At 39.0% G+C, this 16,117-nt stretch overlaps 1 protein-coding gene across 1 annotated transcript in view; it reads left to right on the top strand.

The window, feature by feature from the left end:
• The window catches only part of CNTNAP5 (contactin associated protein family member 5), a 914,769-nt gene that overhangs the window by 644,375 nt on the left and 254,277 nt on the right, over window positions 1–16,117 (top strand). Inside the window, exon 13 of the mRNA XM_060106110.1 lies at window positions 6,606–6,806. Coding sequence (XP_059962093.1) covers window positions 6,606–6,806 — 201 coding nt within the window. The remainder of the gene's footprint in view (window positions 1–6,605; window positions 6,807–16,117) is intronic.

Genomic DNA, 16,117 nt, shown 5'->3' with positions numbered 1-16,117 from the left:
AGTTAGGCAGTGCACTATCCTCCTGTGTATGTACCTTGGGGGCTATCACACAGTATACATAGAATGAGTGATACATTTCACATCCTGGGAGATCTCAGCTTTGTAAGGAGATAGACTTGAAAGCTAAATTCACAAAGCAACACGGGAAATGCTTTACTAGTCTTCATAACAACCCATTGTCATATCTTTGAAATGAAGCCTTGGACCTTTATAATACATGCTATTTGATGGCCTATGGCCTGTAATTCCTTTATGCTTAAAGGTGGCATGATAGCTTGTATGGATTTGGGTTATGGCATCATTTACCCTCAGGCAAGTGCATTGGGCTGAATGCTGCTTTTAAAAAGCAAATATTTTATTTTTATTTTTTAATGAGATATAATTGGCATACAACTTTGTGTAAGTTTAAGATGTACAATATGTTGATTTGATACATTTATATATTACAATATGATTATCATGGTAGCATTAGCTAACACCTCTATTATGTCACGTAATTATCTTTTATTTTTTCTGGTGGGAACGGTTAAGATCTAGTCTCTTAGCAACTTTGAAGTTTATAATACAGTACTGTTGACTATAATCATTATGCTGTGGATTCGATATCTAGAACTTATTTATTTGCTAATCACAAGTTTGTACCCTTAATTAACATCTCCCCATTTTTCCAAAGCTATAGTAAGTAAACCAGTATGGTATTGGCACAAAAATAGCCACATATACCAGTAGAACAGAACAGAGAGCCCAGAAATAAACCCTCATATAAATGATCAATTGATATTTTACAAGGGAACCAAATATACTCAATGGGTAAAGGACAGTCTCTTCAATAAATGTTGTTGGGAAAATGGGCAAGCCCATGCAGAAAAATGAAATTGGTCCCCTATCTTATACGACTCAAAAATTAACTTGAAAAGGATTAAAGGCTTCAACAGAAGACCTAATAGCATAAAAACCTAGAAGAAAACATAAGGAAGAATTCCCTTTGACACTGGTCTTGGCAAAGATTTTTTGACTCTGACAGCAAAAGCACAAGCAACAAAAGAAAAAAATCAGCAAGTGAGACTACATCAGGCTAAAAAGCTTCTGCACAGGAAAAGAATTATTCAACAAAATTAAAAAAGCAATCTAAGGAACGAGAGAAACTATTTGCAAACCATCTATTTGATTAAAAAAACAAATATTTTAAATACATAGTAACTAATTTTAGAATAACTAAGATCCTTAGTGAATTGAATAGGTTTCTGCCAGTTCAAAAACTCTTCAAATGCAGTCCTCTCTTAAGCAGAGGATTTGTCTTGGGTAACTCAGTACATGTATTTCTTTAAGCAAGTTAGAAAGATGGGGCTCTGTTTTTCATCATGGGACTGAATACAGTAGAAGAAATAATAGAAAATGAACTGGTTAACAAACCATGGTATCAAGGGCAATGATTTTCTAGGTTTCTGGGTCTATGAGGACTAAACGACAAATTCTGTTTTAGACATCTGCAGAAATGCAAGGGATGAAAATAAATATAGAGACACATGAGTCTATTTCAGAGTGAAAAGATAATTGGACAAGATGATAATCATTTATTATATACAGCGGCAGCTATATTACAAGAAACTGCAGTCCAGCTAACCTCATTTGCCAGATGAGTTTCCCAACCCCAACCCTCTAAGGAATGAAGTCCTCGTCCTCATTTTAACGTCATCGAAAAGTTCGAACATAAAGATTCTTTACTCTTTTGCATGCCAGACAACCAGTTATGTGTCCATGTAAAGCAAGATACCGAATCAGTATAATAACATAATGGGTGGAAAGATTAATATAAATATCCCATTTACCAGTGAGGAAACTTCAGAGATGTATATAACTTGCCCAAAGTCTTACTGCTGGAGCAGAACATAGATGCCCATCACATGGGCTAGTTTCTAAAGCCAGAAGTCTCACGGTACCTTGAGCCCTAGATGCATCTCTAGAGGCTAGAACTTAGGGTGGATGTCCTATGGTGGAGGGCAGGTACTGGAGGCAGGTCAGCCAAGGGGGGTGTATGGAGCCTGGAGGACTTTATGATGCTCTGCCGTTCATAGCATTTAGATGATTAACTCCGCAGTCTCTGCATGAAACTGGACCAAAATGAGTTACAGGGAAACCTCTGCTGGTTTCCTTGTGTGGGACTCCAAGTTCACAGAACTGCCAGAGGGAAGCATTTCCTGTTCTGGATCTTTTGAATGTGTTTTCCCCATGGGTCTGCAGAGAGAAGGCCAGGCTCAGAGTGTCTCCCCTTTGCCCCCTTTAGGTGTTTGTGGGTCTTACTCTCTGGTCAGGGAAAGAACCGTGTTAATACAAGCGACCATGAGAACTCTAAGAGACCAGTCAAGACTTCTTCTTTTTGATGCTGTTGTTAATATCAGCATCTGACATCTGTGAGCTCCTTGAGTTGGAGATGTTATATACCTTTATCTAAGAGGTACACACAGATTTCTGTTGAATGTCATTATTTAGTTAATAAGGGAGCTTCTCACACTAGTCCCCTCACATAAATCTTTACAACCACCTTCTACAGTGGCATCATTGCTATTTTTTTAAAGTATTACTGATGAGGAAACTGAACTTTAGAGAAGTAATCATTTGACCAAGGATGCTTAACCAGCACGTGTAAAGCTGGCACACAAATCCAGATCTTCTGGCTCCAGAACCCATGCTGTGTCCACTAATCTCCACTGTGCACTGACCAAATTTACCATCTTGAGCATTTAGCTCATGGGTCCAATTTTATTTAAAGTATATATAGGTCCGTGAATGGATCTCCCTCCATCCACCTAAAAGACTTCAAAACGAATCTTACTTGTTTGAAAATCCTTCACCTAGACCCTCCCTAGCTAAGACCACCTCACCTGTCCCCATCCAATTCCAAACATCAGGAACATCAGCCATCAAAGCTGCCTCTCCTGAGTGGCACTGACCCCTGGCCTTTCATGTTTTGTCAGGGTTCAGGGCTTAATCTGCACTGCTACCCAGGAAGTGGGGGAAAAAACAGAAAGTGAGAAAAAATAATATGCAGTTGTCTCCTTGTTTTTAGCCTTTATGTTGCTCTCTCCCAGGAGAAGAATAATGAGAGGACAAAGGGCAACTTTGAAATGAAAGCCAGCTAACGGACCCTAGGTTTCGAGTAATCGTCTCTCTTCCTGTCACTCAGACTGTGTTGTGATGTCAGCTAAGTGAACTGTGGGGACCTTTTGGAGATCTTAGTAGTTCCTTTGTATCTTCTGTATATTGCATGTATCAAAAAGGACCAAGAGTTGAACTATTAAAACCAGTTCACTCTCAGGGCCAGAACGTGGGGTTCACGCTATTTGTGGCTTTAAGATAAAAGACTGTCTCTCTGACATGTCTTCCTTTTCCATCTTGCCAAAGATAGAATATGGTTTTGGAAAAATGAGCTAATGAGTGAACAAATAAGAAAATTGATAATGAATGTATGAACAATGGATGCATATATAGATATGAAAAATCAGTGTACATTTGGAAGGAAATCCACATTTATATGATTTAATGATGCTATGTGGACCACTTTGGGAATCAGAAAGATTGGATACATTGAGACTAGGGACAAGTTTACTTTCTCTCCCCTTCTTACATTTATCTCTATATTTATATCCAGTATCTATACTTATACTGTTATCTACTATGATTATTATCAGTACTGGAAATGATGTACATAAAATGTACATGTAGTATGGAACAGTAGTATGGATCAGTAGTATGGAACAGTAGTATGGAACAGTAGTATGCCATCTATTATTAGAGGTTAGATTTCCATTTCTTCTGAGCACCGTGGACATTTCAAAATCAGCAGTTTTTATTTCTCCCTCTACAATATTGCATGATTGAGCAATTATTTTCTTTGGTTATTTTATTGACACTTGTCTATATTGGCACCAACATTTTTGGAGTTTCCAGTTAATTATTTATGAAACATTATTATTTTTACCAATATGAATCATGTTTTATTTTTGCTTTCAAAATCAAAATCCAAAAACCTTCATTCTGATTTTTTTTAATAGACTTTATGGAAAATGTCATTTTGTCTTGATTAAACATTGGAGACATATGGGTTATCAGGGGGCTGGTTTTAGGAAACAGTGTTAAGATGAATCAGAATGTTTGAGCAGAGTTCAATTTTATGCTGCAAGAAACATTTCCATTTTTAGGAATTGGGAAAATACTTTAGAGAGAATTGAGAGCAAACTTTCTCTTCCTCCTCTTTCTAACATATTAAAACTGAAGTACGGACTCTAGGTCCATCCACTTCATTACAAATAGCTCAATTTCGTTTCTTTTTATGGCTGAGTAATATTCCATTGTATATATGTGCCACATCTTCTTTATCCATTCATCCGATGATGGAAGTAAGTCAGAAAGAGAAAGACAAATACCGTATGCTAACACATATATATGGAATTTAAGAAAAAAAATAATGTCATGAAGAACCTAGGGGTAAGACAGGAATAAAGACACAGACCTACTTGAGAATGGACTTGAGGACACAGGGAGGGGGAAGGGTAAGCTGGGACAAAGCGAGAGAGTGGCATGGACATATATACATTACCAAATGTAAAATAGATAGCTAGTGGGAAGCAGCCTCATGGCACAGGGAGATCAGCTCGGTGCTTTGTGACCACCTAGAGGGGTGGGATAGGGAGGGTGGGAGGGAGGGAGATGCAAGAGGGAAGAGATATGGGAACAGATGTATGTGTATAACTGATTCACTTTGTTATAAAGCAGAAACTAACACACCATTGTAAAACAATTATACTTCAATAAAGATGTAAAACAAAACAAAACAAAAAAACTGTAGTACAGGGCAATGAAGTTATTTATCCCAAGTCATATACAGAGTTAGGGTAGAGAACGTATTAATACTGGGGATCCTGGTTGACAGTTTTTTCTTCTTCTCCTTCTCCTTCCTTCTCCTTCTTCTTATTCTCATGGCCAACAGCCATGATCCTGCTTCTAAGTAGTACTAGTTAGAAATAGTGGTTACCAGCAGTATATGTGCTCACCATTCTTGTCTATCAGATATGCCTTGGGTCCTTCCTCTACTTCCTAGACCTTGGCTTCCTCATTTGTAAAACTAAGTGGGTGAGAGAGGAAGGAAATCATGTGACTTCTGGGCAAGGTCCTTTTTCAGCTCTGTGCATCTATGAAGCGTGATGACGTTATGTGGGCAAGATTCTCAGAGGACAAAAGCATCTCAAGTCTTCCTATTTCCTCTTTCTCTTTATCTGTAAGCATGCTCAGAATTCAATTCTATGTCCAATTGCCGTAAATGTTTCAGTCTATTATTGCAGAATGTCTGATCATGCCTTGTGACTTTTTTTTTAACTGATGATTAAACTGAACCTCAGAGAAGTGAAGTGACTTGTCCAAGCTTGTTGTTAGTAGAATAGGTTTCAAGTCAGATCTCTCAGGCTCTAAAACTAAAATTCATCTCCTTTCTTCGCCTTCCATTCTTACCTAGAATAGGTAAAATATGTTCTCCACCCCTGACCCACAGGGCCTCATCTCTGCATGTTGTTTTAGTGTAAACCTCTTAAAATATTTTTAGCAAGTAGAAGTAGCATGGTGAATGAATATTAACGAACTGCAGTTAAGTGCCTTGTATGTTCAGTGTCTATGACACAATCTCATCCTTGTTATGATGTGTATTTCACAGATAGTTTCTGTGTATAGGTCTTATTTTCAACGTGGTACTTATGGTTCTCTGAGACAATGATCTATGCTAGTGTTTCTCTTGTGAGGAAGTGTGTGTGTCAATATCTGGAAGTAGGGGCGTTGGAGTCAGACATCCTGGGTTCCAATTCTTGCTTAGACATTAACTATGTAATCGTAGGAAAACTGCTTAATTTTCCTTATTCACTTTTCCCTCGGTTTTGATGTGGCAGGATCGACTCCCTTCTGATTTAGACAATGTCAATTTTATTTTATTTATTTTTTATTTAATATTCTGAACATTTAACATTTAATTTTTGTTCATTTAATTACCAACATTTTGTGCATTCGACAGCTTGTCAGTGGTCTATGTTTTTGTGTGTACGTGATCACCAGGATAATTATCTTCAAGGATATTTAGTTATATTCTACTTCTGGTCACAAAGTGTCTAATTTCTCAACTTCTAAGTTCTTCCCCATCCAAATTGTCCTTTCCGACAACAGATGAATTCATTTCCTTTTATTCTTGTTCTACCTGCTGTCTAACTATTTGTGTTTCTTTCTGTTCTTGTTCCATGGCTTTGCATAGATCATGTCCATTTTAAACGAGATAATGGACATTAAATGCTTAGCATAGAGGCTGTGGAGTAAAGGCTTCACAAATTTAGCTCTTAAGATAATTAACCCTCACACTAACTCTAGGTAGAACTCTGGGAGAAACAAAAATTCTCTGGCCAAATTCTTTGCATGAGTAGAGTGCTTGAGTGGCCGTTAGTTGATGCACATCCAGCCACCATCCATCACACTGAAAGCATGATTGTCTTTTTTTTTTTTTTTTCCCAGCTTTTTGGAGGTCTGTAAGCATGATCATCTTTTGACCTTCCTTGGTTGTGTTTTCTGGACAGAGGACAAGATCTGGACATTGGTGCAGCACAACAACACGGAGCTGACCCATGTGCGAGGTGCCAATGCTGAGAAGCCCTACTCCATGACCTTGGACTACGGAGGCAGCCTGGAGCAGCTGGAGGCCGTGATTGACGGCTCAGAGCACTGTGAACAGGAGGTAGCCTACCACTGCAAGAGGTCCCGACTGCTCAACACCCCAGGTAAGAGCCACCCCTGCTCAGGCCCCTTTGCAAAGGCCGTGCAGGGCGACTGCAATGTGGCCGTTGGGCCCTGAAACCCTGGAATACGTAGGAGAGGCGGGGGTTGCCAAAAAGGGGGCTGCAGCTATAATGGTTCCCTATGCAATGAGAGAAATGCCACCAGGAGAGACTCCTCATGGACTAGTCCTTGCTCTGATACCCAGGGTGTGACCTCGAGGGCGTTCTGTAGCCTCTCAAGATTTTCTCTTCATCTTCAAAAAAGGGGCAGTGACAACACCCATCTTGCAATCGTGGTGAGAATGGAAAGTTTCTTGAGTTCAGTGGCACTCGAAGAGAGCATTTGAGTTAAGACGTAGGAAGTGTGAAAGCGGAAATGGTATTTCTGGCAGATGAGAAAGCACCAAAAATCTCAGCACATTCACCAAAGAGCAATGAGTTGTCTGGGGCAAAGGAAACATAACGGAGCTGTATTAGGCAAGGAAGTCAACAGGGAAAGCGGCCACATCCTGTGTGTTTGCAGTACTCACGTTACCTGAAAAGTGCAGGCCTTACAGGAAATGACTCTTCTTTTAAAATAAAGTTTACTTTTAGGAAAAATTACATTAACTGTATTTATATATTTTTTTTGTTCTCTTACGGTTAGTTTTTAGCATGAATGGCTGATAAAGGTTGCAAAAAAAAACCTTGTAGAATTGCTTACCAAAACCCAAGAGGGTTTGTACAATGTCAGGAGGACTTTGTCAAAGTTGATGCATGCCCTGGGAGTGAGTCATATTTGTGTACATCAGTTCATCATTCATGGCAGAAAAAGGGGGAAAAAAATGGCTGAGTACCACAAGGATGTGGAATATCCAAGAAAGGGTGTCAGAATCTTTAGCCTCAGGGGGTTTATGATCCTTGAAAGTGAGGAATTTTGAAAGGATTGAGGAAATTAAACAATGAGAGGTCAAACAAGCAGAAGTGCTCGAAACCTAACTAAATACAACCCACCCACTGCCTCACTGATCTGGAATCTTTAGGGAAGAATTGTCTCACATAAGTGAATTTTCCAGATACCTGTCACTTACCCCTTTAAGCACCCAAAATGTTTTTAAATAATTCTTAACTATTTGAAATGAAAATCTTTCTCAAATGGATCACATGCTTCCTTGCCTTCTTAAACAGAGAATTCTGAACATGAAATGTAACCTTTTCTTGATGACTCAGGATCATCATTGTGAAAATCAGTTACTGTACTGTCCTTGGACTCAGCAATGCTCGCAGGGCTGATTCAGAGGCCCTGCTTGGGGTCCCTTTTACCAGTATCCTCAGAGAGTCAGTGTTTGTGTGTGTTCAGACTTCCCTCTCTCCTGGCTGTCAAGCCTGCATGTGTGACTCAGCACTCTTTGCAGAGACTCTATGTCCACAAAACCATCTTAACCTCTTATGATTGCATTGCTTCTAATTTCCTAATGACTGACTTGGTGGAACTTTGGGAAAAATGGGATTATCTTCATTCTGACCATGGGATTTCCTTTAGTATATACATCCTGTGATATCAGTTTGGCTTTACTGTTGCCTTTGTATGATTTTTTTAAAAAATCTCTATTGGAGTATAATTGCTTTACAGTGTTGTGTTATTTCTGCTGCATAACAAAGTGAATCAGCTATATGTATACATGTAACCCCATGGGCCCTCCCTCTTGCATCTTCCTCCCACCCTCCCTATCCAACCCCAGTCATCACAAAGCACTGAGCTGATCTCCCTGTGCTATGCAGCTGCTCCCCAGTAGCCGTCTATTTTACATTTGGTAGTGTATATGTGTCCATGCCACTCTCTCACTTCATCCCAGCTTACCCTTCCCCCTCCCAGTGTCCTCAAACCCATTCCTACATCTACGTCTTTATTCCTGTCCTGACCCTTGGTTCATTAGAACCTTTTTATTTTTATTTTTTAGATTCCATATATATGTGTTAGCATACGGTATTTCTTTTTCTCTTTCTGACTTACTTCACTCTGTATGACAGACTCTAGGTCCATCTACCTCACTACAAATAACTCAATTTCGTTTCCTTTTATGGCTGAGTAATATTCCATTGCATATATGGGCCACATCTTCTTTATCCATTCATCATTCGATGGACACTTAAGTTGCTTCCATGTCCTGGCCGTTGTAAATAGTGCTGCAATGAACATTGTGGTAGATGACTCTTTTTGAATTATGGTTTTCTCAGGGTTTAGGCCCAATAGTGGAATTGCTGGGTCATATGGTAGTTCTATTTTTAGTTTTTTTAAGGAACCTCCATACTGTTCTCCATAGTGGCTGTATCAATTCACATTCCCACCAACAGTGGAAGAGGGTTCCCTTTTCTCCACACCCCCTCCAGCATTTATCGTTTGTAGATTTTTTGATGATGGTCATTCTGACTGGTGTGAGTTGATACCTCACTGTAGTTTTGATTTGCATTTCTCTAATGATTAGTGATGTTGAGCATCCTTTCATGTGTTTGTTGGCAATATGTATATCTTCTTTGAAGAAACGTCTATTTAGGTCTTCTGCCCATTTTTGGATTGGGTTGTTTTTTTATTGATATTTAGCTGCATGGGCTGCTTGTATATTTTTGAGATTAATCTGTTGTCAGTTGCTTCATTTACAAATATTTTCTCCCATTCTGAGGGTTGTCTTTTCCCCTTGTTTATGGTTTCCTTTGCTGTGCAAAAGCTTTGAAGTTTCATTAGGTCCCATTCACTTATTTTTGTTTTTATTTCCATTTCTCTAGGAGGTGGGTCAAAAAAGGATCTTGCTGTGATTTATGTCATAGAGTGTTCTGCCTATGGTTTTCTCTAAGAGTTTTACAGTATCTGGCCTTACATGTATGTCTTTAATCCATTTTGAGTTTATTTTCATGTATGGTGTTAGGGAGTATTCTAATTTCGTTCTTTTACATGTAGCTGTCCAGTTTTCCCAGCACCACTTATTGAAGAGGCTGTCTTTTCTCCATTGTATATTCTTGCCTCCTTTATCGAAGATAAGGTGACCATATGTGTGTGGGTTTATCTCTGGGCTTTCTATCCTGTTCCATTGATCTATATTTCTGTTTTTGTGCCAGTACTATACTGTCTGGATTACTGTAGCTTTGCAGTATAGCCTGAAGTTAGGGAACCTGATTCCTCCAGCTCCATTTTTCTTTCTCAAGATTGCTTGGGCTATTTGGGGTCTTTTGTGTTTCCGTACAAATTGTGAAATTTTTGGTTCTACTTCTGTGAAAAATGCCATTGGTAGTTTGATAGGGATTGCACTGAATCTGTAGATTGCTTTGAGTAGCATAGTCATTTTCACAATGTTGATTCTTCCAATCCAAGAACGTGGTATATCTCTCCATCTGTTGTGTCATCTTTAATTTCTTTCATCAGTGTCTTATAGTTTTCTGCATACATGTCTTTTGTCTCCTGAGGTAGATTTATTCCTAGGTATTTTATTATTTTTGTTGCAGTGGTAAAAGGGAGTGTTTCCTTAATTTCTCTTTCAGATTTTTCATCATTAGTGTATAGGCATGCAAGAGATTTCTGTGCATTAATTTTGTATCCTGCTACTTTACCAAATTCATTGATTAGTTCTCGTAGTTTTCTGGTAGCATATTTAGGATTCTCTATGTAGAGTATCATGTCATCTGCAAACGGTGACAGTTTTACTTCTTCTTTCCAATTTGGATTCTTTTTATTTCTTTTTCTTCTCTGGTTGCTGTGGCTAAAACTTCCAAAACTATGTTGAATAAACCATTAGCTAAACTCATCAAGAAAAAAAGGGAGAATACTCAAATCAACGGAATTAGAAAAGAAAAAGAAGTAACAACTGACACTGCAGAAATACAAAGGATCATGAGAGATTACTACAAGCAGCTATATGCCAAAAAAATGGACAATCTGGAAGAAATGGACAAATTCTTAGCAAAGCACAGCCTTCTGAGCCTGAACCAGGAAGAAATAGAAAATACAAGGAGACCAATCACAAGCACTGAAATTGAAACTCTGATTAAAAATCTTCCAACAAACAAAAGCCAAGGACCAGTTGGCTTCATAGGTGAATTCTATCACACATTTAGGGAAGAGCTAACATCTATCCTTTTCAAACTCTTCCAAAATATAACAGAGGGAGGAACACTCGCAAACTCATTCTATAAGGACACCATCACCCTGGTACCAAAACCAGACAAAGATGTCACAAAAAAAGAAAACTACAGGCCAATTTCACTGATGAACATAGATGCTACAAAACATAGATGCTCAATGAAATACTAGCAAGCAGAATCCAACAGCACGTTAAAAGGATCATACGCCATGGTCAAGTGGGGTTTATTTCAGGAATGGAAGGATTCTTCAATATACACAAATCATTCAATGTAATATGCCGTATTAACAAATTGAAGGCTAAAAACCATATGATAATTTCAATAGATGCAGAAAATTCTTTTGACAAAATTCAACACCCATTTATGATAAAAACTCTCCAGAAAGTAGGCATACAGAGAACCTACCTCAACATAATAAAGGCCATATATGACAAACTCACAGCCAACATCGTTCTCAGTGGTGAAAAATGAAACCATTTCCTCTAACATCAGGAATAGGACAAGGTTGCCCACTCTCACCACTACTGTTCTTTTTTTAAAATTGAAATATAGTTGATGTACAATGTTATATTAGTTTCAGGTGTACAGCAAAGTGATTCAGATATACATACATATATATATACACACATATATATACATTTATATATATATATATATATATATATATATATATATATATATATATTCTTTCTCATATTCTTTTCCCTTATAGGTTATTATAAATTATTGAGTATAGTTTCCTATGCTATACTATGTATAGCTATATAGGACCTGGATTTTGAATACTATAGGTCCTTGTTGGTTATCTATTTTATATATAGTAGTGTATATCTGTTAATCCCAAACTCCTAATGTAACCTCTTCTTCCCCTTTGGTAACCATAAGTTTTCTTTCTGTCTGGGAGTCTGTTCCTGTTTTATAAATAAGTTCATTTGTATCATTTTTTAGATTCCACATATAAGTTATATCATTTGATGTTTGTCTTTCTGTGTCTGACTTACTTCACTTAGTATGATCACCTCTAGGTCCATCCACATTGCTGCAAGTGGCATTATTTCATCCTTTTTATGGCTGAGTAGTATTCCATTGTACATATATACCACATCTTCTTTACCCATTCATCAGTCAATGGACATTTAGGTTGTTTCCATATCTTAGCTATTGTGAATAGTACATGCTGTTTTACTAACTCAGCTGTCATAAATTCCCTGAACACATTTGGGTGGGAGGGCATGACCTAATCACCTTCCAAAGTCCCCACCTCTTGATACCATCACTATGGGGGTTAGAATTTCAACATATGAATTTTTGAGGGACAAACATTCTGTCCATAACAGGCACACACTTGCAGGGATGTTTTCCTAATTTTCCTAATTATTAAGGCAATCCCATCCCCGTGGGGAAGGCCGGAGAGAGAAAAGGAGAGGCTAGAGACCATCTTCTCCTTTCCTGCCTTCCCTCTGGAAGAGTTGGGTAAGGGTCTCCCTTACCTGCTGAAGCCAGGGCCCCCCTGTGAAACTGTTTTACTAACTGTATTTGTCACACACACAGTATACAACTATCTTTCCACGTCAGTAAATATGATTTTATACCATAATGTTTTTAAGAACAGAGTCTTCCATTATATGGATGTACCAAATGGATACAAAAAATTAACAAATCTATTTTGGACATTTAGATTTTACCCATTTTCTCACTATTACACATGACGCAAGAACATTTTTGCACATAGATCTTTATGTATAAAACCGATTATATCCTTAGGATAAATTCTTTGGGGTGCCATTACCAGGGCAAAGCGTGTGCATATTTTTAAGACTTTTGCCATATTGACATCTGCAGTGTATGAAGGTTATACCAATTATTACTCTAAACATCACTGTGGGATTTGAGTGCTCATTTCCCAGCAATAGGTATTATCACCTTATTTCAACTTTGACAATCTGATAAATGCAGAGGAGGATCAAAGACAATTCTAAATATTTTTTTATTCATTAAAATATCCCATAGCTTATTGGAAACTACTGGTAGCCAGGATTAGTAGAAGCAATAAAATATTACAAATTGTGGCTACCGTGGACCCAAACCAATAAGAGGAGAATGTGAAGGTTGCCTTCTTGCTATAGGTTTTCCCCCGTACCATACACAATAGATAATAAAGGGAGGAAATAAAAGAAGACAAAATGAAAGAAATATAAATAACTGTTCAAATGGCCGCCAATGACTAAGTGTTTCTAATGTTTAAGGATGTCTGTGGGGAACTGTATAAGCATGATCTCTAATCCAAACAGCAGTTCTGCATAGTAAGTGTTGTTATCCCATCTGGCATTTCAGGAAACAGAACCTCAGAGAGGGTAAGATGCTTGATCAGTGCCACACGGCTGGGGAGGGGCAGACCCCGTTCTTATACCCAAATCCACCTGAGGTCAAAGCAAGGAGAATAAGGACGTACTGTATAGCACAGGGAACTCTACTCAATACTCTAGCCTCTATGGAGAAAGAATCTAAAAAAGAGGGGATATATGTATATGTATAACTGAGTCATGTTGCTGCATACCCGAAACTAACACAACATTGTAAGTCAATTATACTCTAATAAAAATTAAGAAAAAAAAGCAAGGATATGATTTCCAATACATCATGCAAAAGTCAAAACAACAAAAGTTATAAGGAAATGGGGTAATCAGGGAACACATCAGTTTGTATGATTCTCCTTGTTTTGTAAGAAAATGCAGATGGAGAGAGAGGCAAGTCACCAGAGCCACCTCTGCTAAGCTGTGTGATTGTCAGGGTGGCTTGAAGGGGACAATTCCTCGGCAGCCTCACAGGTTGGCAGCGTCCTTGCTCACACGCTGCAGCTTCCATGGCCCACGTGGCCCTGTGGATTCCAAACAGCATCACCAAAGTCTCCTTCTGCCTCCTTCAGTCTGTTCTTGCCTCTGGCTCTGATTCCATTCTTCTAGCGGCAATGGAAGCAGAAAGAGAGGGAAGACGGGCAGGATTAGGTCAGGCCTGGTTCACCACTGTGTCTTTTTCATTTAGTTAGTGACTGAACCATGACACTGTCATTTTCTGACAGTTTCCTCAGATATTCTTCCCCAGAGCTGCTGATAAGTGGCCAGCCAATGAAATGTGTCATCTGTCTCTTTAACTGAAGGTTTATACTAGAAACTCTAGCAAAGGACCAAAATTCCAAGCCCCTGGGGTCCAGGGGAAAGTGTCTTCGTTATTCCCATAAATCTTTGTAGTTGTATTTGCTTGCTGCTTCTTACCCTGAGCTTGATGCAGGACTGAGACCCTGTGCTAAAGAGCAGCTTCCGAGGGCTTCCCTGGTGGCACAGTGGTTGAGGGTCCGCCTGCCGATGCAGGGGACACGGGTTCGTGCCTCGGTCCAGGAAGATCCCACATGCCACAGAGTGGGTGGGCCCGTGAGCCATGGCCGCTGATCCTGTGCGCCCGGAGCCTGTGCTCCGCAACGGGAGAGGCCACAACAGTGAGAGGCCCGCGTACCGCAAAAGAAAAAAAAAAAAAAAAAAAAAAAAAGCAGCTTCCGAGACAGGATTACTCAGCCTGCCAGTGCTCAGCAGCATCCTGTCACAGGGCGAGGAGGTGGCCACTTGTTCCCAGGAACAAAGGCTGTCCCGGTTATTCCCAAGACTTTTCTCCTGGTCAGCACCTCCATAGGAATTTTGCCTGAGGCCAGACCCAGAAGATATCATGTGATAAGCGTATAAAATGAAATAGATATTTTTGATGATAGCCATTCTGGCTGGTGTGAGGTGATATCTCAATGTAGTTTTGATTTGCATTTCTCTAATAATTAGCGATGTTGAGCATCTTTTCATGTGCCTCTTGGCCCTCTGCATGTCTTCTTTGGAGGGATATCTATTTAAGTCTTCTGCCCATGTTTTGACTGGGTTGTTTGTGTTGATGATATTAAGCTTCATGAACTGTTTGTAAATTTTGGAGTCTAATCCCTTGTCAGTCACATCAAAGGGGCCCTACTGTGTGGCCCAGGGAGCTCTGCTCAATGTAGTGTAACAGCCTAAATGGGAGAGGAGTTTGAAAGGGAATAGATATATACATATGTATAACTGAATCACTTTGCTGCACACCTGAAACTAACAAACATTGCTAATCAACTATCCTCCAATATAAAATAAAAAGTTAAAAAAAATGAAATAGAATCCAGTTCCAGAAACAGACAGAGGACAGAAAAAAAAAGTCTTGAGGCCAGGGTCTGGAAGATGCTTTAATCACATGGCCAATTTACTCTGTAACCCCCAACTCCCCCTGGAAGGAGGAAAATATTGAGAGGGGCAAAGGAAGGAGACCACCTGGGGAAGCTGAATGCCCAGGTCCCTGGGGACAATGGAGATTGAGAGCCCTACCTTCCACCACCTTCTCTTCTAATCATCTCCATGATTAGAATCCCTAGAATCCCTCACTGGATTTGCTCATTGGGGGTGTAAGTATCTGGTGTATGTATCTTTTCACAGTTACCACTCTGTGTAGTGAAGGTGTACTTGGGAATGCCCGTCCCAATAAATCTGTGAGCTCACTAAGGCAGAGGTAAGAAGTCAGTCTTGATACACATGAAATCACTGGAAGTTCAGACCCCATTACTTTGAAATCTAATAGCCGTGGACAGGCTGAGCTCAAATTTACTTTGGTTCTGAACACGAAGCATTTGCCAAGTAAATCAATCGTGCAAACAAGTTGCCCTGAGGATTGTTTAAGTTCCTCAGCAGAACCAATGATGGAGTCCCCACTTCCCTGCCAGGAATGGGCTCCTAGGCATTTATTCATGCAAACATGTGAGTGGTTTCCACCTGGAATCAATTTCTATACCTAGTTATGTTCCAAGGATTTTGAATGTAATAAAGTCCTACTTGTCTTAAAGTATTCTAAAATTCTCAAATTTCCTTTTTTCCTTTAATTAATGATATTTTAGTGAGCATACAGCTAACTGGCCATATATATAATATGTGATATATAGTTTAGACCATATATATATATATATATATATATATACACATACACACACACACACTATAGTATGTATGAAAAATATATATGCATTATTTATACACTAGTGTGTGCTATATGACATATATTATGTAATGATATATATAGTCATTATATAATCTTTGTATGTCCAAATAGATCTGTAAATGCACTTGGGTGTATAAACCCTCATG

Source organism: Mesoplodon densirostris, chromosome 8, assembly GCF_025265405.1.
Source record: "Mesoplodon densirostris isolate mMesDen1 chromosome 8, mMesDen1 primary haplotype, whole genome shotgun sequence".
Lineage (NCBI taxonomy): Eukaryota > Metazoa > Chordata > Mammalia > Artiodactyla > Ziphiidae > Mesoplodon > Mesoplodon densirostris.
This window is presented reverse-complemented; position numbering and strand designations above follow the sequence as displayed.